The sequence below is a fragment of the Populus nigra genome, chromosome 12 (assembly GCF_951802175.1).
Source record: "Populus nigra chromosome 12, ddPopNigr1.1, whole genome shotgun sequence".
Classification (NCBI taxonomy): Eukaryota; Viridiplantae; Streptophyta; class Magnoliopsida; order Malpighiales; family Salicaceae; genus Populus; species Populus nigra.
Window position 1 is genome coordinate 15,493,250 of NC_084863.1, and position 25,655 is coordinate 15,518,904.

Consider the following 25,655-nt stretch of genomic DNA (forward strand, 5'->3'; position numbering starts at 1 on the left):
AGCTAGCTTGTGGTACTTTTGGGATACCATCATCTCTTTAAGAATTTATTTATTTTTTATAATTTTAAATTTATTTAATATATTAATGTAAGAAATATTTTTTAAAAAATAAAAAAATATTATCTTAAATATATTTTTAAGTAAAAAATAATAATAACAGTTAAAAAATAATATATATAAATTATATTTTAAAATCTTATCAAACAACTTAAGTTTTAAGTTGAATTTGTTTTTTAATATGGTTCCAAGTTATGCTAAGGAAATAATTATGAATTCAAATTTTTTTTATTTTTATTTATTTAATAAAAATTATATATAAAACAATTTAAACCTTTATAAGTTTAAGTGAAAACATCTTTTACTTGAAATATATATTAAAAATTAGTATAAATTATATTTAAAAATTATATTTAATAATTTGAGGATATTGTGCTTTGACGTGCGACAATACTGATCATGTACTCCATGACATGACATTTTCTTGCCTGTATAAATCAAAGCACATCGGTCAACAGAATAAGTTTTTGTTGGATCCTAATTTATGGAAATAATAATAAGTACTGCAGAAATAGGATCCACAAAAAATAATTAGGTTCAATGATATGTTTTGAGCTATCCAAATCACTAGAAAAATAAAGATAAAAATCTAAAAAATATGCATGATAAATAAGAAAAAAAATAAATAAAGAACAACATTTTTTGGACATAATTTGAGGATCTTTCTTACCTCAACTGGTTACCTTCTATAAATATTTAAACACGATCCAAAAGCTTTTGCTAGACATTGTACACAGTCAATTGCAATAAATCCATATTCAGCTTTTTATATCCTCCAGCATCAATACTGTCTAGAGTTATCCATGATAATTTTAGCTGTCCCTAACAATGGTTCGTAAATGTTAGGATGTTTGGATTAAGATTTCATGTTTTGAATAATGGTTAATTTAATTGTTTATCTTTCGGCTTCTTCATGTGTTCTGAGAGGCAAGAAGACTGATAAGCATACTGTCCTACTCCTACATAGCTTGATTCGGTGTTCTAGGAATTTATATTTAAAGAGGACTGAATTAACTCAATAAGCAATTGATCCTGCATCTGTTGGAGTGTGGCCTTTGTCACAGGAAAAACATTGTGTGCCTTGTCATGCTACTGGTGATGTTAGTATGTGCCAAAAGCCAAAAACTGAGAGTGGGTTGCTGAGAAACCAGACATCCTGAGGAAGATCATTCAACATGGATGCTTAAATTTATGCATTTCTAGATGAAAGCACACAGAATTGAGTGTGTGCAGAAACAGGACAAGTACAGATGCTTTGCTCCATGATACAGTGAAGAACAGAAAATAAATGCAGTGAAAAAAGCTAACGTGGGAGAATTGTTGCTGTTGCTTCTGGACTTCTGGGCACCCTCTGCCTGCAAAGATGACTTTGCTGAAGAAGAACCTTTGGACATGCAGCTCTTCTGATTGCCATTATGTTAAGGAGATTATATCTAACTAGCTTCAAGGAATTAATCAGAAAAAATTCCACCACTTTAGGTATGACCACTCTTTTGTTGTGTGTGGTCCCGCACCATGTGATGGGGGGACCACCACATTAATTAGTAAGAGACAGCAAGGCTGTCTTTTTAAATTAAATGTTCGGCTACCGTAGACGCAGTAGAGAGAAACAGAAGAGAGGAGAAGAAAACCGAGAGAAAGAAAGAAGAGGAGGCAGTAAAGCAGTCTGTCTTCTTCTTTTGATTTCCAGTTCGTTTACCGTTGGATCGGGCTGAGATTTTGACAGCAGCTTCTAGACACGTTCCTCTTCATTCTGGACGGTTGGATCGAAGATTGGTGGTGTAGAAGCTGGCCGTTTTGACAGAAAACAGGGCTGTCAGTATTGTGAGTTTTTCTCAAATAATTCTCCTTTAATCTTGTTGTAATCCAAGAATAAGTAGTTCTTGATGATATATATGTTGTAGCCCTTAGTTGAATCTGAGGAAAAACAATTGTGAACCCATTATTTGTGATAGTGGAAGTTTTTAGGTGGACTACGGTCTCGTGGTTTTTCTTGCATCGGGTTTTCCATGTAAAAATCTTGGTGTTGATTTGTGTGATTATTTGCATTATATTTGGTCATTGTTTGATTCTGTTTTTTACTACACAAAGAGGGAAAAGGATTGAGACTTGTCAATTGTGAATTGTATTCCGCTGAATTGATCCGGTTAGTTGTCCCTAGATTTCCCAACAAAGTGGTATCAGAGCATTTGGTTGAGTAGATTGAATTCTTGTGCAGTTAAAATGGAAAAGGAAGATTCGGGTATGATAAAGCTCACTTCCTCAAATTATTTTCTATGGAAAACAATGATGGAGGATCACTTATATTGCAATGATTTGGCTTTGCCGATTGAATGTAAAGGAATAAAGCCTGATGACATGGATGATGCAAAATGAAATGGACTAAATAGAAAGGTTACCGCTAATGTTAGAAAATGGGTATCTTCTAAGTCCATTAATCATATTTCTCCGAATGGAAAGATCACTTTGAAGTATATGATTAATGGACTTAGAAGATATCCATTTTCTAACATTAACGGTAGCCTTTCTATTTAGTCCATTCCATTTTGCATCATCCATGTCATTAGGCTTTATTCCTTTACATTCAATCGGCAAAGCCAAATCATTGCAATATAAGTGATCCTCCATCATTGTTTTCCATAGAAAATAATTTGAGAAAGTGAGCTTTATCATACCCGAATCTTCCTTTTCCATTTTAACTGCACAAGAATTCAATCTACACAATCAAATGCTCTGATACCACTTTGTTGGGAAAGCTATGGACAAATAACCGAATCAATTCAGCGGAATACAATTCACAATTGACAAGTCCCAATCCTTTTTCCCTCTTTGTGCAATAAAAAACAAAATCAAACAATGACCAAATATAATGCAACAATCACACACATCAACACGAAGATTTTTACGTGGAAAACCCGATGCGAGAAAAACCACGGGACCGTAGTCCACCTAAAAACTTCCACTATCACAAATAATGGGTTCACAATTGTTCTTCCTCAGATTCAACTAAGGGCTACAACATATATATCATCAAGAACTACTTATTCTCGGATTACAATAACATTAAAGGAGAATTATTTGAGAAAAACTCACAATACTGACAGCCCCGTTTTCTGTCAAAACGGCTAGCTTCCACACCACCAATCTTCGATCCAACCGTCCAGAAAGAAGAGGGATGTGTCTAGAAGCTGTTATCAAAATCTCAGCTCAATCCAACGGTGAACAAGCTTGAAATCAAAGGAAGAACACATGCTGCTCTACTGCCTCTTCTTTTCTTTTCTCCCGTTTTTCTCTGCTCTCTTTTCTCCCGTTTTTGCTACTGCCATCTACAGTGACAGTTTTATTTAAATCAAAGAGGCAGCCAACTCTCTTATTCAAAGTAAATGTAGACTTGTTCCAAATGAAGCAGAGGAGGGATAAGAGGAGTAGGCTGGATCCAGCATAAAAACACAGTTATATGACTGGACATGATTCTATAAAATCTACAAAACTGAGTAGATTGATCTTGTATGAAGCACAATTCAGCTAAAAAGTTGTTGGAAGAAAGATAGGTGTGGTATAAGATTAAAAACAGTAATGCAAAATCAAAAACTCAAGAACAAAAAGAACATTGAGAAAAAGGTATATTTTTATTAAGTGTTTTTCTTTAAGCTCTTTTAGCTATTCTCTCTCCTTTTGTATTGCTACATAATACTGAATTACAAGCCTTTTTTATATACACAAAGACCTAAACAATCAAGAAATTAAACTAATATAAGATTTTATTACAATCTTTTAGGTAATGAAATCTTGTGTCAGTGTGCTTACTTCTATCATAAAAAAACTGGATTTTTAGCTAAGACAATGGCTGATGAGTTATCCACATAAAGCTTCGTAAGCATCTCTTATGACATTCACAATTCTTTCAATAATCTTCTTAGCTATATGTAATGACAAACACATGATGTAGTACCTACATATTCAACTTCATATGTTGACAAAGTGACTATAAATTGCTTATTTGAACTCTATGTGAATGTTGTCTTCCATTTAGAAAACAAAACTCGTAGTACTCTATCATCCATATTTCTGACCTAATCATTATCACTATAACCCACAAGATCAAAACTATTAGAATATCTATAAAATAAGCCAAAATCAATAGTACCTTTAATATACCAAAAAATTCGCTTCAAAGCTTTGAATTATATCATAGTTGGTGTCTTCATAAACTTATTCACAAGTCCTACTCCAAAAATGATATCCGGACAAGTGCATGTTAAATATCTCAAACTCCCAACTAGGCTTTTGAATGTTGTAGAGTTTATATTTACCTTTTTATCAACTAGGGACTTGATTGAAGAAATCCAAAACCAAGGACCAAACTGGAAAAGACACGTAAATATAGGGGTTGCAATTGACCGAATCAGAAGCTAAATTGAAGAAATTAAAAGTTTGTTGATCAATTGAGGGTCAAAATGCACAAATTCAAAACCAAGAATCAAAGAAAAAACGATGGCCAACTTCAAGGCTGAGATTTGAATTTGGCAAGGATGCAATTGAATTGATTCTTAAAATCAAAATCTCAATTAAGGACTGGATTGAACAAATAAAAAATTAAGGACCAATTTGAAAATTGATACTTTTAACGCCTTTTTCTTTTCTGTTGTTACCCATTTTTGGGTTCCCATAAAAAAAATGAGAAAATACAAAAAAAATATATCAAAAAATATTCGAAAGAAATCCAAAAATAATAGAAGTGAGAAAAGGATGCTGTAATGCTGAAAAAAGAACAGAAATTGGTTAAGGAGATTCAAAAATACAAGAATTTAAATTTTGACAGTATATTTTTACTAACGAGAGTCATGGGGACAAGAAAAATTCAATTTGAGAAAGCAAAATCCAAAATCAAATGTTTATGGACTCAATTGGAGAAGAACATGAGAGAAAGAAAAGAGCAGTAAAAAAAGACAAAAAAAAGAAAAGAGTAATAGAGGAAATTCAGGGGCGATAGAGAGAACGGAACAGGAGAAGAACTAAGAAAAGAAGCAGAGAGGAGAGAACCAGACACAAAGAGAGGAGATAAGAGATGGACACGAGGAAAAGAACAGAACGGAAGGGAAGCCAGACGCAGGGAGTGGCATCATAGCTTCTTCCCAGAATCCCAGCGACAAGCTCAGTAGGGATTTCTCCCAGCAACGACTGTGAACCAGGTAAGCTTTCCATTCCTTCCCCTTCTGTTTATAATTGCACAAACACTGTGCATGTGAAATTTAATTACATCCTGGTTGTAGCAGGCATGCGTGAATTGTTCATGCACGCTTGCGTTTAAAAGCCAGTCGGGTCACTAGCTTGGGCCAGTGACCCGGCTAGGCCTGCTGGGTCCAGCCCAGCCACATGAGTCGGGCTGGGCCCAGCCTAAAAAAGAAAAAAAATTCTTTTAGAAAAAATTATTACAAAAAAATCTGTGATTTTCTGAATTTTTTTACTGTAATTTGATCAATATTGATTTGTATTTTTATACTATAAAGATACAAATTCGGCATTAAAATGCCCGATTTTCATCAAAATAAGAAATAAAAAAAATAAAATATTTTGTTTCCATGCATACGGCCAAGTCACTCTAAAAAAAAATTAAAAAAAAGTCATATTGCATCTTCATAAAAAAAAAGTTTTAGCATGCATTTTTGGCTTTAATAACCGATTTATTAAAGTCACGAGAACTGGCCAATATTTCAAAATTTTCAAAAAAATTATTTTGTTTTTATTTTAATATCTGGGATTACGACCTTATACGTAAGATGTATTCTGGATATTAAATTCTTTTGTTGGCGTTAGAACGATTAAGTTTTACCCGATAAGACAAGGACCTCCTTACTGAGGAGAACTTTTCTTAAACCATAGATGGACCAATAACTAGACAACACGACAAGACCTTAGATTTTATCAAATAATAAAACAATGCAGCCTACCTTAGGTAGGGCGTATTTGGGGTGCTAATACCTTCCCTTTACGTAACCAGTCCCCGTACCCGATCTCTGAGACTAGTTAGGGTTCCTAGTGACCAAAATACTAAGTGGCGACTTCCATTCTATTTTTTCACTAATAAAAGACAAGAATTCCTTGTCTCCTCATATTTTGCCAGATAGATACAGGATAAGACAGATTTTAAGGGTGGATGTTTTCACCGCGACGCCGCACACGTGCAACATTTTCAATGAAACGACATGTTTTGTACAAAATGAAACTATTTCACTCACTATTCATTAAAAAAAAAGAGCTCAAAATGGTGTCGTTCTCTGCTATTTTTTCTTGCCTCTCTGTTCTTTGTCTTTCTTTTTTTGTTTATGTTTTTCCATCTGTTTTTCCATCTTTGTTCTATTTTTTTTGTTTATATTTGTCTCTCTTTCCTCTTTTTTTCATTTCTTCCTCTCTGTTTTTGTTTTTGTTTTTTTTCGTTCCTGATATTAAATAAAAAGGTAGTTCTTTATATATATATATATATATATATATATATATAGACATTAGAACGATTAAGTTTTTACTCGATAACATAAGAATCTTCTTACTAAGAAGAACTTTTCTTAAATCTTAGATAGACCAACAATTAGAAAAACAATAATACTTTAGTTATATCACACAATTAAACAATGCAGATTACCTTAAGTAAGACGTATTAGGGATGCTAATACATTTCCATTACGCAATCAGTCCCCATGCCCGATCTCTAAGACTAGTTAGGGTTTCTAATTACCAAAATATTAGGTGGCGACTCTCATTTCCTCTCTCCACCGATAAAGAACAAGAATTGCTTGTCTTTCCCGTTTTCTAATCCAAAAGGATGTTCACCGCGACATCTCACAAATTAAATATGACAAGTCTAATTATAGGTGACGTGGCTCAGCTATAGTTTATTATTTTTGTTCAATCAATTTTTATTTAACAAAATTTATTGATTTTGATCCGGCTAAGTTTGGATCTAGTTTAATTAGGTTAATCGAGTTATAAGTTAACCCGTCAAGTTACACAAGATCTTAGCAAGGTTAATATCAAAACCAATTCAAATTGAAACTCAACTGGGATAAAATTTTGGATCATAAATTTACTTGTTGGGGTTGGATTTAGTATGCATGATTGTGAGCAAAAAAAAAACAGTTGATTCATGTTTCTTGCTACCTCCGTCATTCATCCACTATGACCTCGCATGATACGAGTAATGGGCGTTGTGATGTCTAAATACATATGCATGGTCAAGTTTCAAGAACGATTAATTAACTCAGTTAATTTCTTGCAGATCTTTTGTCAACTTCTCTCCGTTTTGTCTCCTAATACATTTTCAAATATTTGGTGTGCATTTTAATCCTTCTCTTGCTACTGCATCAACGTCTACACCTATTATATTCAGCTGAATTTTGACAGCTATAACATTGCTAGGTCAAGTTCGTGAACCCAAAGGTATCCCTTTCTTTCTTAGAGAATATATACATAAAATTGAGCTAAAATATTTATGAAGAAATTTATTGCTGTGTGGTTCATTTATGAAGCAAAATATTAGGCAGCTATCCTACAAACAATAATCTTCTTCTGGGCACAACATTTCCGTAACCCAAAATTTATTGCTGTGTCTTATCTTCACCATGACCAAAATTTATTGGCAATAAGCCTCCAAGTGGCTGATACTCTCTCTTGCTTCTTTTTATGATAATAAAAAATAATAATGGAATCAAATAATTTAACCCTAGCCGAAAATCATGTCTTAACTGTTGACACTAAATAAATTGACTTTAAATCTGATATAATTAATTAGGGAACTCATAAACAAAAGAAAAACAATGCATGGTAGGGTACGGAGGAATTTAATAATCCATGTAGGAGTCACCCCACATGGGTTAACAAGATAGGTCAAAAGCCTCATACCTAAAAAAAAAAAAAAGGGTTAAAAATTTTCTGAATTTCATTAGAAGAAATTTATTCATTGGTCTAAATCCTAGACAACATTTTCACTTAAAGTGTAGTGTAATATTATATTTTCTTTGACAAGAAGACTTGTTGGGCCATGCTATACCACACGAATTGCACTTTAATGATTTTGATTTTTTTTCTACTAAAATATTCTCCTATTATTTTGGTATAAAAATATTTTTTTTAAAAAAAAATACTACACCTTGTCTGAAAAAAAATATCACCTAATTAAATTCACTTATTGTAGCCTTATATAATCAAGTTATTCCCTTTCTAAAAGGACTATTAATGTAGTATATAATTGAGTAATTATTTTGTTTACTAAATAATTGAGTAATTATTGAGATCTAATTGCATCGAGAAACCCAACTATATATATATATATAAATAGAAAAGCAAACTTAACTGTGTTCATGCACGGGAACTTGAAGTCTTAAAAGTTAAAACGACTCCTTCAATGTCTAGGAAACCCTCCAAATACAAACCCTTGCTTGCCTTAAGCTCTACTCATCCTCTTTATTTCTCTGCCATATCTTCGTAACTCAAGTCTCAAAAATAAAAATGCTTTCAAGTAGCTCAAAGCGTCCTCAAAAGTCCTTAAAATTAAAGCAAGATGACAAAAAGGGCTCCTCTAAACGAGTAACAAGAGATGTCTCCATGGCTAACTTGAGCACAGAAGATTACCATGTTGGTGCATCTGTTGCAGTTCCCTTCACCTGGGAGTCTCAACCAGGAACTCCTAAGATCAAGTTCCGAGAAAACCCTCTTCCTCCTTTAACACCTCCGCCATCCTACTTTTACAATACTCCAAAAAGACCAACAAAAAAGCTATCTAAATCTAGTCTTTTGGACTCTATTTTCCCCAAACGTTCTACAAGGAAAACAAACCTGCCTGTATCACCTGCTTCTTCCTCTTCATCATCTTCTTCTTCGTCGCGGTTATCATCTTCATGGTCAGCAACGTATTCTTTGCCTTCTTCACCAATGAAGATTTCGAAGTCTCGAGGAAGTTATAATGGAATGTCAAGCCCAAGACAATACTTTGATACAAGAAAAATAATGCTGAATCATGATGATCAGGATCATGAAAATGAATGTGAATATCCTGTTTCTACCTTCTGCTTTGGCGGTATTGGTCGTGGAGCAAGTGCCAGGTCTCGAGGCTGCTATGCATCCATGATCAAGGTATTGCTTAGGGATGCTTAACAAGTCAATGAAATGTGTTGTTTGGTATCTATATATTTATATATATATATAAAGCTTTCGGTCCTTGTAGTAGTTGAACGAGAGGCAAAAGATGATATTACCATTTAAGAAAAAAAATCAATGCATGCTGAAACTAGTTGTGACCGTTGGAGTGGTTAATTCTCTTGATTAATGAGTGAAACAAGTGATCATATTATCAATATAATCATATATTTTGTATCTTTTATTTCCTCTCCTTGCTGCACAAGTGATTATAGTTATTTCCAAACTTTTTTTTATCACAAAAACGAGCAAATTTATTGAGTCATAAAAAAGAGAAATGGCAAAAGCCAATTACATAGAAAGTAAAGGCCAAAAGGTTCAACCAGCCGGGAGTCGATCGGTAAAGCATGCAAATCAGTCAACAGGTGCATACTCTCTCTCAACCAAGTTCATGTAATAATTTCTTGAGTTCAACATGGAATCCACCCAATGAAAATTAATTAATCTAGATTAATGGTTTACGGTATTCCAAAACCTAGTTGGTACATAAGGGAATTACAATAGCATTTTCCCCGCAAGATATTTAGTTAATTATGGCAAAAAAAGAAAAAAAGAAGAAGAAGAAAGAAGAGGGAAACTGCATTTGCTCCATGGATGTACGTATCTTTTCTCCTTGTTTTCCTTACAATAATTTAAAAATTTGTCAAAATCTTAGTCAACGTTTTGACAATCCCTTCTCAAAGTCAATGAAATTAGTTTGTCTAATCTAAATTTAGATCTGGGATCACCAATCAAGATCTAATATTGAATGTGAGTGTCCTAAATAAAATGGAATTGTATAAAGAATAGAAAATATAAATTGAACTCTATAAAAGTATAGAGATAGGATATAACAAAATGAATGGAAGCCTGAAACTCACTCCATTAACAATATTATGAGTGTGTGGGCATGCTTTTATATTTATAGAGAAGGAAATAAACTATATAAAGAATGGCTATCGTGAAAAATGGGCAGACGTTCGATTGTCATCGTACTGTATTCGCATGAAACTCCATGGCTGAAACCTGCTTATATGCAAATCCAGGCATGTGGAACTAGAAAAGACAAGGAACCATATATGATTATAATTCATTAGAAGCTTCTGACTTGTATTTATTACTAAAACAATTAAAACTGTTGGTTGGATATATATATATATATATATATATATATATATATATATATATATTTATATGAACCATAAATTAGATATGTTTTTTAATCATTTGGTTAATAACTTTATGTAGCATGCAGCTCAATGATTAATATATGTGTATAATGTTGAATTCTCGGGTCCAAGACTTGGATTCAATATTCGCTTTTTATACAACAAACTGCATGTTGTTATTTTTTTTAAATAAAAATAAAAAACAGTTTGTCCTCTTTTTTTTTTTTTTAAAAAAAAACTCTTCTTATCGAAAGCAAAATATTAATGTTGCATTAAATTTAATATTTGATTTTTATTATTCAATATTAAATTGATTAATTATGAATTAATTTTTGTATTTTTTAGCATATAATAAAAATTAATTTGATTTAGTTAACTTCATAATTAAAGTGATGAGTTGAATAGAATGAACTTGATTTTTAAAAAAAATTTTAATTTATCAAACAAGATCATGTCAAAATAATTTTATATAATTTAATTTAAAGTTTTGACTAATTAAAAATTTAATTTACCGATATATAATTTTAGTGATGCATGTTACGTGCATTTATAGCTTCTTAAACATTACTTAGAAATTCAATTATTGTCTTCATTTCAGAGATCGATCGTACCACGTGACCACATGGCTTCTCATTCAATTAGCGGTGAATTCCTCTACTTCACTAAGCAATGATGCATTTGCATTGGCCGCCATCGATCCCTCTAATAATTAACTAATTAACCCTAAAGAATTTCCTCTAAAGACTTTAATTTCAAAGCCAATAATAGATAGTAACCATATATTTATGGTTAGTACGATGTGGACAGAGGTGGTTATTGGGGTTTTTAGAGAAACCAGCTATCATGTAATATATAGTCCTCCAACTAAAAAAGTTCACAATTGAATCCCCATCTATCCACCATTACTCGAATATTCACTTCCATCATTAAAATTGTAACAAAAAGGGCATTGTGTTGAGACAAATAGGTCCTCGTTTTTTATCATCTTCAAGGCAAAGGTCTTGAGGCGAAGAATAATTGGGTAATATCCATTAGATGGGGGACTCAATTGGTAATTATTCTAGTCTAGGACTCAATTAGGAATTAGGTTATAGTTGGAGGGTAAGTATGCCTTTCTTTCTTTAATCATCATTTCAAGTTTGAATTCAAGAATGATGCGAGGAAAGCAAACGTGGTATCCACATTAATAGTCAGTACGTGCCCCTTTTTTTCATATATCTAAGATATAACTAGAAAGAAATTTAATTCATCTCTGCACAAAAGATGGCCCAAACAGTATCATGATCATTAACCACCCTTTTCCAATCCAAAGAGAAAGGTGATTTTGCTGTCGTTTAGCATCAGAATCTGAGAAATGCAATTTAAGAGTTCTATGTGAGGAGATAGAAATTACTCAGCCAACTAAACTAGAGATCATCCTGCAGTGGGACTGTTGGAATTTTGGTGCAATTGAGGCAGAATGAGATAGTTGATCTAGCTAGTCCTTGGACCACAATATTAATTTCTCACCTACGAAATTGCATTAAATTTTGTGGCAAGAAGCGTGCAAAAAGTAATCCGTACGTAAAGAGTTGTTTTTGGCAGTGGTATATATCTTGAATATATTAAGGTATGATGTCAAACGCTAGTATAGGAGTAGAGAGTCCCAGCTCCCAAAATAATCATGGATATTTAGCATATTCTTATATTAATTGTAGCTAGTGAAACTTGTCGGCAAGTCTGAATCACAAGGGTGGCCAGAGCTTGACCTGGCCGATAAGACTTGCATTATTTAAGGTTTTTATTCGGCTATATTTTTTTTAACTCTGCATGCCCTGAGGGCTGAGAAAGGAATTACAAGAAAAGAAAGAGAGGCCAGGTAAATTACCCAATTGTGATGTATAGAAATTGTTATGCTTTCTGCTAGAGCATTCAAGCCATAATGCAGTAGGCATATTACACCAAGAGGTCCAAGGCCTTAATTGCTAATTTCTAACTAGCACATCATCACCTTCATTATAAGAGAAACACAAGTCTCTTTTTCTTTTTCAAAACACAATTTAAACTCTAATATAATTTTATTACATCAGTCAAATTCAAATATCTAAGACGACAAACAACAAAAACATTCGAGATGGGATCAGTTGCTAGGGTAGATTAATGGAGTCGCCTGGGTTCTGCCTGTTATATTTATTCGAATAAATTGCTTGTGCACACATGTTGGATTGCAAGTTCAGGCTTTACATTGGGTTTTAGTCCTTAAAGGGACTCAAATATCCGCAGACCCAGAATCTTGAGACCTTAACGGGCCAAGGGCACACTAATTAATTTTGTCAATTTTAATGTCTCAAAAAGACGAAATTGGATGGTCGAAGAGATTTACTTTTTAATTTCGTTTTTGAAATTTAAATCTTGAAATGAATTTTTGGATAATTTATATAAATTGATATAGAATATATGTCTTTAAAATAATTAAGAAATGATAGATTCACCTTTTCATTTCATTTTTTAAAATTTAAAATTTGAAATGAATATATAGATAATTTATATAAATTGGTATAGAAGTCTTCAAAATATGTAGTTCAGAATTAAAATTCAGTCTCGAAGACCATAGAGTTAAATTAAACTTAAAAAGTAACCTAATTAATTCCTAATTAAAACCATAGATTCCTTGACCAAGACGAAATCAAATGAAAAGAAGAAGAAGGTACTATTACCTCAAAAGAAATCTCAACTAGCTAGAACCATAGTTTTAAAACCCGACCCGGTCATTGACCCGGTCCAGTGATCGGGTCAAGGGTCAGACGGGTTGACCCGGGTTAACAAAAAAAAAACAAATATCTATATAAAACATTTAATTAGTTACAAACTTACAATGCAACACTAACAATAAGAAATGAGGAGACATATCATTTAAAGAATGAAAAGATTCTCAATCAACAAGGATCGATGAGGAAAGAAATGTGAATTCTCATCATTATGTCTCGTGATGTTTATTAATTACAAGACCTGTAACATATATCAAAATTAAGGGTTTAAAATTCCAAGTGAATTTCATCAAACCATAAGAGGGAAATAAAAAGGAAGACTCAAAACACTTACATATTAACCAAAATCATTCATTGATGATCAACTATATATATATAAGTAAAACAGTATTGTCCCCCTAATTTCTTTTGTTTTCCCGTTATATTTTCCCTTGCACAGCCTCAATTATATGTACTGGTAAAGCAGCAGCGAGACAGAAGGTCGCAACAGCACTACCCCCTTCTACCATGCATGTTCCCCTTGCTGGAGGCTATCTACTCTGAAAGATTTCACATACATGTCTTCTTTCAAATCTGAGGATTTCTAGCTAGCATCTTCAGTTGAATGTTTCAAATTAATTAAGTAGGATAAAAATATAAAATATTTACTACTACATATAAATATATAATACAGGGGCTAGTACCAAGTTGTGTATGATAACTGGATAAGGAGCATAGAGACGAAGAATTCAAGAGAGAGAGGAGCTTTCAAAGATTCCATTAATAGACTAAAAATAAGTGAATTAGCTAAATTATGATTCCTAACTGTGGTATCTGCATCAGCAATGGTGACCCGGGCAATTGCAGCAATTCTGCATCAGCGCATCAGTGCATCTCGTTGTTTTGGTCTTTTAACCAAAACGACGTAGTGTGACTTTATACATTAAAAAAAAAAAAAGGAGGCCGGGTCTCATCCGGGTTTACCCGGGTCGGCCGGGTCCCGGGTCGACCGGGTTTCGCCGGGCCAACTCCTAGACGGGTTTTTGCTTAGATCCGGACCGGTTCCATGCCCGGGTCGGCCGGGTCTCGGGTCGACCCGCCGGGCCGGTCCGGGTTTCAAAACTATGGCTAGAACTGTTTTGTGATGAGCGAAGACTTTTCTCGAGATTGGCTAGACGCACTAACTAAATACATGAAAAAAAAAAAAGGATTGTCAAAGTTTACATTAACCCTATTTTGGTTAGTGCACTTTTATTAATTTTTATGTAGACCCACTACACAATTAAGCTACTGCCTACTCATATGCTTCTGATCCCCAGAAAACTTCTGAATGGAAAAACCATGTGCTAGCTAGAAAATCACCATAATTAATTACTAATTTGATCTTGGCCTCCTCTATTGACCATTCGATACCAAAAAAACGAATGTTTGTTGATGCATAACGATTGAAAATTAATTGATTTTAATATAAGCTCGGGAAAATGGATATCAGATTTACTTTAATAGCAAGCTATGATCACATGAAAGGTGACATTTTCTAGGGCTTAATTTTAAGAGGGGCGACCACTGGCCTCATATATTGTTATAAAACTATGCGGAAGAAGTGAGGTGAAAGTCGGTGTATCTATGTGTAATGGTGAAATTAAAGATTAGGTTGGAGATCGAGGTGTGCAAGAATGCGACTTGTGAGCCTTAATAGACGGGTCAAACAAGAACTCATAGTCCATTAATCTCTTGCATTTTAAGCAAGTTTAGATCCTTCCTTCAATCTCCATAAACATACCCTTTTTTTAGGTTTCCCTCCTTTTCTTTACCTACCATGATTCTAACAATTGCGACTTACTATCATAACTTGTTTTGCCTAATCTATGGCCTTGTTCATAGAACACGAACCTAAATAACTATGCTAACTTTGAAAATCTTTAACTCAATAGAAATATATACATGTGAGTTCAGTTTACAGATTGATTTTCCAATAATTTTTGTAAAGTGAAATAGATAATCCAATTTCATCAATGGTTCTAATTTCTTCAGTTGTAATGAAATGAGAGAAGACTTCCCCTCGACCCTCGTCATATAGCACTCTGCCTTTTCAGCCAGTGGAATAAAAAAGCTCACAGGGAGATATAATATTAAATCTTTTAAGGTGTAGCCTTAAATTATTATATTATAAAAAATACTAAAAGGAGTAGTTTTTTTAATGTACACCATGCCATTGTAAACCTTCATAGGATTTACATGATGATTTTTCTTCATTTTGGTCATCAAATCTTTCTTTAGATGATTTAATTTTTTTTGGGTCAAATTAAAAATCAATTGCTTTTGATATGTTAACTAAAGAAATAATTAAAAAATGGAGAATCAAATTGAAAAATAAAGAGAAACTAGATGGCCATATAAAAAATTAATTAAAAAAGTTGACTTTAATCCTTTTACTCTCCAACTTACCCATTTTCAATTCCTTTCATTTTTTTATTATTCACTTTTTATCCAAAGTTGCATTTTTTTTTTATTTTCAATCCCTGGTTTGAGGTGAGAAAAAGAAAGTCATCGAATTCCAGTTTTGCTTAATCTAGTTAGTTGATACCAATATTTTTTACCATAAAAAAGATCAATTTTGGTGTCAACTAGTTTTATTTGATGAAATTAGTTTTTCTTTGATGTTCTTTCATCTTGAGATTGCATGGAAGAGTGGATATGACCTCAAAAGTTTTTGGATTTCAAGAAGATTTTTATTTTTGGATATTTTTGGGTTATTTGAAGATATAAACAAGTTTATTTATGCCTCTAGGTTGTTTTTTGTCAAAAAATAATTGAAAATAAATTTTTTAGTGTAAAACACCCTAGCCTGATTTTCCAGTAACTAGATTGATTTTACGACAATCCTTGGATTGATGGAATCTGGGTATAACCAGTGATGTGTCATCTATTATAGTAGGCGACACATAACTTGTTTTATATATTTTTTTTAAAAAATAAAAAATAAAATAAATTATCAAAACTCAGGTGTGCGGGCCTAGGTTGGCAGACCCATGCGTTTGAGATTTTTTCTATTAAGACCCAGATGCACTAGGCCACCCAAGTTTGTGCGCATGAGCCTTTTTTTGGGGGCTTTTTTTTTTTATCAATTTCATTCGATTTGTTTTTTTAAAAAAAAAAATTATTGATTTTTTTTTCAATTTCATCATTTTAAATTTAGTTTATTTTAAATTGATCTCCATGATTTGTTTTATTTTACTATTTATAGAGTTATCATGGTCACTACAAGAAATGCATGCATGCTACGGAAAAATTCCAATGTTGGATTATTCTTTTGAACATGATTAAAATGACAAAATTTATTATTAATTTATCGCTTCAACTTTAATTAATAAGTAGAATTAAATGTGATCGATTTTGCATGATTTGATAATAAGAAACCCCTTTCTCACATGTATTCATCAAACGGGTGATTCGGGTTTTTTTTTTAAATTTTTTTTATGAAGTTTAGACTACACAATCAAAGCCGGCCTCTCCTAATTCGCAATATTTCCACCCTAAGACCATTTGAACTTGAAAGTTTTAGATATAATTGAGTTTCCGGCCTCTCTTGGGTTGTTTTGTGTTTAGTGACATCTGGTTTGGATGTAATACAATGAACCGTGACAAAGTTCAATATATTTTACCATTGTGATTATAAATGTTAACTACTTTACCCAAATAATCAGATAAGGACGAGAAGTGCTGATCGAAATGGTAAATGGTGTCGTGATCGAATGGCAAGTCCTACTGTTGATGTATTTATAAGAGGGAAGCACACAACATGAAAGCGTTTTCAATAAACAAGAAATTAATTTCCAAATTTTGTGTTTGATTCATTGCTGTTTCTGATCGCCCAAATCACACATGACTGTCAAAAAATATTAGGGTCAACTACTTCGGTATCTCTAGCATATTGCTACTGTTTTGGTCATGAAAAGAGGGTATAACTTGTAAGTGAATCCCAGATAGATAATTTCCTGGTTAGTCATTTCTACTTTTCATATGTATAGCAGCTTTGGTTACATTTCTTTATGATATTATTGTGATTTGTCATTGGAAATTTCTTGTTCTTGTAATTTTTTTTTCAATAATCCTTACTCAGATTACCATCTCTAACTCTTAGAATTGTTGATTTGGATGGTTTAATGAATTTTGTCATCCACTTGATCAATTCAGATTTAAATCTGAGAAAAAGCTATGAAAAAAGAATTTTTATTTTTATTTTTATGAATTCACTAGTTTGGAGTATGTCTAAAATCTCCAAATTCAATTCCATGCTAGGAGATATTTTTGAAATAGCAAGCACATCGATGAAAATCAGTCATTAGGTTAACTGAAACTAGTGCATCAAGTGGGAGTAATCCTCTCTTTAAGAGTGTCGCCCTCACATGTGGGGACACGAAGCTTGCTTTCTCATTTGAACTTAAAAATCAAGAAAATGAGAAAACTTGAGATGAACAGGTATGATGTTGTTCAGAAAGTCACGTCAAGATAGAAAGAGAATTAAAATAAAATAAAAATAAAAACCAGCTTACCTCCTAAAAAAGCCTTTATTAATCTCGGTGTAAAAATTTTGGATTTCATTTTAGAAGACAAAAAAATCACAGTCGAGGCCAACTGGCCATAGCACTGTCAAATGCAAGCAATCTTTTGAATTAATTCTCTACCATGTTGTTTTATGATTAAAGAATTTTGATGAAGTTAGATTTATGTATAAATGTTTAAATATTTTTAGCAATTTAGAGAAAATTTTAAAATGGATTTTCATGTAGAACTTTTTTGCTTTAGAACGTTTCTTATCTGTTTTGCTTCAATCTTTTAAATTTTCATGTAACCAAGATGGTTTTTTACTTGTTTTCTAGTTTATCATCTCTTTTTATAGCCCTGAATTCTTAATAATATTTCTTTGATTAATAATAAAAAAAAATACCAGCAAATCTTGGCATTCTCTTATCTTTTCCTTCTCTTCCAATGACCTAACCCCTAGAACATTAACTTCTTCTACATTTACTAATATTTATCACCTACATGATTACAAATTTCATTCACTCTTCACCATTATCTACTTTCTTTTCTTCTCTTTTTTGTTTCATCGTTATTTAAAAAATATATATTGACCTACTTTTTGTGACTACCTTGCCTTTTAAGCACTCCTTTCTCTATTCTTATTTCTCTTTCTCCTTCATTTTGAAACTCTCCCTTAGTCATCTCCACTCCTCTCCTCTGCCTTTGATATAGACAACCAACTAGCATGCTTGAATGTCCAGAGACAGGTAAGAAGGAATCACCCTCAAGAGAAATGAATAAGATCTATATTCTCTCCACAAAAGGCAAAACCCTAGCTTCTACTAGCCTATTAAATATTAAGAACTCTTCTTGACTTCGATCTAATCTGTTTGTTTCTTTCTCTATTTGAAATTTTGATAAGAAAAACATAGTGTTTTCTTGAAATATCATGTAATATTGTTTTTTCCTTTGGTGTTTTAGGGAGAGATCTGAAGAGTTAGGAAAGAGGATCAAGAGGGAGAGTGATGCATCTTCTCTTATGGGGAGGAGACAAATGTTAGGTCCTCCTGTAATTTTGAACACTGTTACACCTTGTGCTGCATGTAAACTTTTAAGGAGAAGATGTGCTGAAGAGTGCCCTTTTTCTCCATATTTTTCTCCACATGAACCCCAGAAATTTGCTGCTGTCCACAAAGTCTATGGTGCAAGCAATGTCTCCAAGCTGCTAATGGTAATTAAGCTAGCCTTCAATTCCCTATAACATATAATCTATTTAATTTTCATATAATTTTTTTTTAACAAATTTTGACATTCTTGATTTTTTTTTTCTTGATGAATTATGGATTTGTTTAAAATTTATTTTTCCTTGGCTTGGTTTAATTATCTAGGAGGTGCCAGAAAGTCAAAGAGTTGATACTGCAAATAGTCTAGTTTATGAAGCAAACTTGAGGCTAAGAGATCCGGTATATGGCTCCATGGGTGCAATTTCAGCTTTACAACAACAAATTCAATCATTACAAGCTGAACTTAGTGCAATAAGGGCTGAGATACTCAACTACAAATACAGAGAAGCTGCTGCTGCTACTAACATCATTTCTTCTACTCATCCTGCTTTAGTTTCTTCTGCGACCGTGTCCATTTCAACACCATCACAAACGCTTGCTCCACCACCACAACCACCTCCTCCTTCAGTTGTTGTTTCTTCATCTTCCTCTTCTTCTCTTTATACACCACCAACTAGCACATCAGGTTATAGCACTATTTCAAGTGAAAATAATGTCCCATATTTTGATTAATTTTATTCTAGACCATAGTCGGTTTTTATACAATTACCATTGCATTTGGTATAATAATGTTGCCTTATGCTTAATGGTAACTTGTTGTAAAGATTGAGAAATCATGGGGAAAGAAAGAGAGAACTCGGGGCATTAAATCAAAATCGTAGTGAATTTTAAGGACTTGAGAACTTCCCGTTTCATAATTTCTTATGACATTGTTGCTTTGTTTTAACCTCTCATCATTCTTGAAAATTCCTTGCTCATTGTTTTGATGAGAGGACTATTAGCTAGCTACCTGTCTAAAATTTCATGTATATTAGGGTTTTTGTTGCCTGCTGGCTTCAACATTTTCCTTTCATTTTCATGGCGAGACTCAAAACTTCTCCTTTATCAATTTTTTTTTAGGAAAAAACAAGTTCTGGCCATGGAATCCAAACCCATTTGATTGAAATGACAGAAGAAAAATTTAATTAAGCTCAGTGATACTAGGTCATATATTCGTCAAAATTTTACTCCATAGCAAAAATCATCATCTAGTAATGGAAGCTATTCCTAATTGAGTTAGGAAAAGATTTTTATATAAAAAGGATTTGTGTGAAAATATTTCTATTTCAAAAAGCATCTCTACAAATTTGAGGACTAGTGTATTCAAAATTAACGAGTGTTGAATCAATCCATCAATAAAAACTTTGAAGGTTAAAGATTTGAATGTTTAGTATTCTCAACACTCCTTTGACTATGGTGTTATCGGCACATCTTGCTGTTCATATTTACAATCTCTCGTGATTCGAGTCTTGATTGCACGTGCGGTGACTGAATAGGCTTTGCTTTCACTGAACCTTCCAATAAGCACACATGCATGTGTATACATGTTTGTCTGAGCCATTGAAGGAACTGAAAATCTTGTTTATGGGACGTGGGAGAGGCAAAAGGTACGGTGGGGCTGTGATTCTTCCCATGTATATTAAATTCATGATCCTACATTGAATTCCAAGAGTCATAATATTTTACTATATGCCTCTTCTGTTTCCTTTGTCACATGGCTTTATCAATCCCAGACAATCTGCAATAATTATTTATTTTTATAATCTGTAGATAAGACAAGAGATCACATTTATTCCAATTTTACATGCATACATTCATCACTTTTCCTATATATAATTATATATCATTAATTATCTTTCTTTATGTTTTGCTTGTTTTTTGAGCAATACTGTAAAATCTTGGTGAAGATTCTTCCCATCACTTCCTGAAGAGTTTGAAATCGTTGAATTCTAGGATTCATTAATTAGTGAGATCCACTTATTCAATCTTAGATTTTTGTGGGAAAACTTTTGGAAAATTAGAATTATTCTTTTTTTCTTTAATGATTGGCTTCATGGCAGCTTCACGTTTCTAGTTTTTTTTTTCCTTACAAATAATCATTCAAGTAGTTTTTCATAAGAAAATAAAAATTCAATCAAGTAGAATCATATTGGCTTAAGCTAATTGATAAATTGAGGCTTCAACAAGCTAAATAATTATACTAATTAACATGTATGGATCTGATTTGAGTTTTATCATACATTAAGCGGGAATGGAGTATTGATGTTGAAGAATGTTACTTTCATATGGTTTGCAATAAAGATATATTGATAGAACAACATATGTTGTTCACAATGTTGTTAGCTACATCTTTCCATGCATTCACCCAAAAAAATAACGGGAAGGATCGATCGCCATTTTGTTTTTGTTTTTCCTTCTTTTCCTTCTTTAAGCCAACCAATAATTTTTTGAATTTGGATACAATGTATTTTTTAAGATGCATTCCCACCTCACCTCTTCGATTCGTCTCCAAGTAGCAGTTTTGGAGCTAGATCATCCCAACGTGCTTTATGTCGGCCACAAATCTTTTCTTGTTTTCAAGAACTGTAAGGCAAGGAACCAAACCATGGGGGTATAGAAGGATGGATTGACACATTCTTTATTTTGAATTACTACTCTATTTAATAAATTTTGGATTATACAATAAAAGGTAGCACTTCCTCAATTTATAAAATGAAATTCAATCCCTGGATCTCCTCTCCATCTCTTCTGTTTGAAATCGAGATTTGTAAAATTCTAAGTTTTAACTATCTTTTTAAAATCTAATATAATTCAATTCAGGATAAAATCTAGATTAGAGTTAGGAATTCAACCCGAATGAATCATAACTTTTTTAAAAAAGTTTAAAACATTATTGCTTTGACAAGAAAAATCAATAGGTTGTCGGGTTCTGATCGATTCAAGCAAGTCGATAAACTAATTAAATTAACTCGGATTTTTATTAGCTGTTTTATTTTTTTATTAACTCAATTAATTCAAATTCCTCATCATATGTTGAGTTCTAAATCAACCTGCGATGCTGATTCTAGTTTTAAAACAATGATTTTAACTAAGATGTCTACTGAGAAGAGTATTTAATGGTTGTGAGTTGTATGAAATAGTTAATATAAATAGGGTTGGAGTCAACGTTGTCCCGATCAAAACGCCAATAAGATTTGATTTGTGAAATGGGGTTTTCTTGGCGTGTGGAGCTCATTTGATTAAGTAGAATAAGCAAGGAATAGTTTTGGATTATAATACAAACAAACCCATGAAGAAAGTGTATACATAATATATGTCTAACATCAACTTCAATGCCGAACTCTATATAAAATGTACAGCATACAATAGTGATAATTTGGTTTCACGTCATGGTTGCTTCAAATATTCGCATCTAATTACTTTGTCCTTTCCCATGAATACCACCAATAAAAATTTCTTGATACATCAAAAAATTTAATTCTCTTTCCTTCCTTCCAGCAAAGTCTTTCTGCTTCTCCAGAGAAAAATAAATAAATTATTAGCTAATGTAGGTCAATGTGGTATGCTCTCTAGGCATTACATTTGGAATCTATATGCTGTTTTTTATGTATCAAATATGTCAGAATCTATATATTATGCAATATGGATGATATATATGGCAGTTCAAAGCTTGAGCTATAATTTCATCAATATCTTGCCACCAGGAAAGGTTGAAGGAAAAAAATTTAAAAACCAGAAAGAGTTTCTAAATTAAATTGCTAAATTAAATTGACATTTTAAAATTATATTAAAATTAAAGAAAAATATAGATTTACTTACTAAAAATAAAAAATCCGCAATAAATCAGAACACAGATACTAAGATTAGAAAAGTTTGTATTGAGATGAGGAGGGATGTTTGGGGGGTGGGGAGCTGGTTGTTAATGTTGGGGGAGGGGGGGGTCTAGATGAGGGGGGAAGAAGGAGAAATAGAAGAGGGAATGGTCGATGCCTGGTCATATATTAAATGTTACTAATGAAATTATTCAGTTTACCACTCCATCAGAAATTTTATTGGTGTTTTTAACACGTCATTGTATGGATAGCCTGGTTTGACTCCAACTGTAATTTCATCGGTAAAATTGTTCACAAAAACTTATACGTCATCGCACAACTTGTTTTTTTATTCTTTATATTCTGTATGAGATTCCCTCGGTATATACCGACAATTTTAGCGATGGAAAAAGTTCTGTCAGTAAATATCATCGCAAAATATCAGAAAAAAAACTGTCAGTAATTCAACTTGTATTTGTTTAATTTCAGGTAGTGATTGTTCGGTTAGTACTCATAATTTTTGTATCTAAAGGTTAGCAAATTCAACAACTTGATGTTCATAATGCATTTCTCAATAAGTCACTTAAAGAGGTGGTTTATATGGAGCAGCCCATAGGTTTTTTGGATCCTACTCTACCTACTCATGTTTGTCGTCTTCACAGGTCTTTTTTATGGCTTGAAAGAAGCCCCATGTTCTTGGTACACACGACTAAGCAACATTCTTTTTTCTATTGATTTTCAATCTTCCAAGGTTGATACCTAATTATTTATTTTATATGTGGGATGTGATATTTGTTATCATTTTGTATATGTTGATGACATTTTACTCATTAGAAGTAACTCTACTTTGGTTCAACGTCTCTTTACTCTGCTGAGTTCAGAGTTTAAACTTTTTGATTTAGGTGTTGCTTATTACTTTTTGGGAATTGAAGTCACTTTTACCAATATAGACCACATGCTTAGTCAACACAAATATATTCTTGATATCATTTATCGAGCTGGTATGTTATCGTGTAAACTTGTTGATACTATGGTTTCTTGATTTTTCCAAATTATTAATGCTCTTCAATATCTCACATTTACTAGGTCAGATATATATTATGCTATGAACAAAGTCTGACAATTTATGTATGCATCTACTGAGAGCCATTAGGCTACTGTTAAATGCATTTTACTTTATGGTTTTACTGATGCTGATAGAGTTGGTAGTATTGATGATCGTAAGTCTATCAGGGCTTACCTTATGTTTTTTGGCACCACTCATTTTTCATGGGAATTTGGTAAGCAACGAATTATTGCTCGTTCCTCCATTTAAGTAGAGTATAAAGCTTTAGCTAATGGCAATGCTGAAGTTTTATGGCTTTGCTATCTTTTATCAGACTTATGTTTCTCTCCTAGTTCTGTAACTACTATTTGATGCGACAACTTAGATGCTACTTATTTGTTTGTTAATCTGATTTATTATGCTTACACAAAGCATGCTAAGGTTAATTATCACTTTGTTTATGATATAGTAGCCAAAAAAGAGATTCAGATTCGCTTTATATCCTTCAAAGATCAATTAGTTGATGTTTTTATTATGCCACAACCTCACTCTATCTTTGCTCATCTACAGTCCAAGCTTCATATGGATACTCCCACCTTCAACTTGAGGGGTGTATTATGGAATATGTTATATTATAGGAAATATTGTACTTACCTTTTATAGAGTTATTCTATATAGTATAGTGTACCTAGAATTCTGTATATTTCTCTATTCATATATAAAGAGAGGATGGCTGCCACATTAGGCTAAGCCTCATATTTTACACAAAAAGTCTATTTTATTATCTTCTTCAATTATACCCTTCGTAAATTATATGCATTCTTGTTCTAGGGAAAAATAATAAGGATTAAGGTTGATTCTGCCTGTAGGGTGTAGTGCGTGCGCTTTTGGTACGAGATTCAAGTGTCTATTTAGTTATTATCATGATGCTATTTACAAATTAGACCTAGAAGGTGTTGTGCAGGATAATTTGTTATTTTTTTTCTTTTTTTTTTGGATTTTTTAGTTTGTTTGTGACTTTTATTTTTTTTCTTTCTAATTAAGACTCTTAGTTTTTTTTATTTATTTAAAGAGTTGTAAATATCTTAAAGAGTCAAACTATTAAAGAGAAAATATTTGTTAATAAAGTTTTGAATTAAAATTTTTATATAAATAACCTTTTTAGTCAAATTATATATATGTTCTTGTTTGTTGTCTTTATTTTTTGTTTGTGTCAGTTTTTGTTTCAAAGATAACAAGTATGCTTCTAAAACTTTTATCTCCCTTTTCTGCTCTTTTTATTTTAATTTCTCTGCCAATCGATACCAAGAGAAAAGAACTTAATTCAGGGGTATGTTTACAGTTTACTTCCCTACCAGAGGACCAACCAGTTTTTCTAGTTCAATTAACGCAGTCCAATTTATTTCAAATCTCCATTCTCCTATAGAGGTTCAGATTTAGTTAGAGGTCCCGAAAGCATTCAACTAACAAGTCAATCTCATCTTTATCGCCTTGTCTTCGAACCATGCGCGGTGTCCTTGTAAAAACTCTTGACCTGCTCAAGGGTCGGGCGGTCCGACAGGCCAGCTTGGGCTCGGGGAAAAATGGATTTTTCAGCCTGACCTGATTGTTAATGTTAATCGGGTTGGACCTTGGCATATGATTTTGTCCAATGGGCTCTACTCTTAATCGCCTCCTCCTCCTCCTCCTTTTTTTCTCTCCTGTCTTGCTCTCCAATATGGAAATAGCCAGCCACCAACCTCTCTAGCTTTGATTGGGGAGGGACATAAAAAATACAAAAAATGGTTGGGTAAAGGGAATAATTGTGAGTTGTGAGTCTTGTTGTTTAGATATTGTTTTATTATTATTTTGGAAAAAAAAAGATAAATACAATATAGACAAAAAATATATATATCAAGAGATAGATAAAATTGTGTTAAGTAGTAGTGTATATACACCATAATAATCTGTATTTTTCTTGGTTGATGATGAACAATATATAATAAAATATAAAAAGGAATTATTTTACACTTAAATACATATAATTATTGTCAAACTTATATATTTTA

At 32.5% G+C, this 25,655-nt stretch overlaps 2 protein-coding genes and 1 long non-coding RNA gene across 4 annotated transcripts; 2 read left to right on the forward strand and 1 right to left on the reverse strand.

The window, feature by feature from the left end:
• Positions 1–939: 939 nt before the first annotated feature.
• On the reverse strand, positions 940–1,504 carry LOC133669941 (uncharacterized). Its single transcript, XR_009833982.1, has 2 exons — positions 1,366–1,504; positions 940–1,213 (listed from the first exon to the last, which is right to left on the reverse strand). It is a non-coding gene; the product is annotated as an uncharacterized LOC133669941 (long non-coding RNA).
• A 6,917-nt stretch (positions 1,505–8,421) lies between these two features.
• On the forward strand, positions 8,422–9,430 carry LOC133670154 (uncharacterized). Its single transcript, XM_062090648.1, has one exon. It carries the CDS (start codon positions 8,560–8,562, stop codon positions 9,202–9,204), a length of 645 nt encoding a protein of 214 aa, XP_061946632.1. The 5' UTR covers positions 8,422–8,559; the 3' UTR covers positions 9,205–9,430.
• An 8,839-nt stretch (positions 9,431–18,269) lies between these two features.
• LOC133669601 (LOB domain-containing protein 15-like) lies at positions 18,270–19,605 on the forward strand. Of its 2 annotated transcripts, none has more exons than XM_062089802.1 (3): positions 18,270–18,471; positions 18,629–18,878; positions 19,036–19,605. In XM_062089802.1, exons 2-3 carry the CDS (start codon positions 18,687–18,689, stop codon positions 19,441–19,443), a joined length of 600 nt encoding a protein of 199 aa, XP_061945786.1. In that variant the 5' UTR covers positions 18,270–18,471; positions 18,629–18,686; the 3' UTR covers positions 19,444–19,605. The 2 variants fall into 2 exon arrangements, with proteins under 2 accessions (XP_061945786.1, XP_061945785.1); XM_062089801.1 differs by having other exon boundaries at positions 18,271–18,414.
• The last annotated feature ends 6,050 nt before the right edge of the window (positions 19,606–25,655 follow it).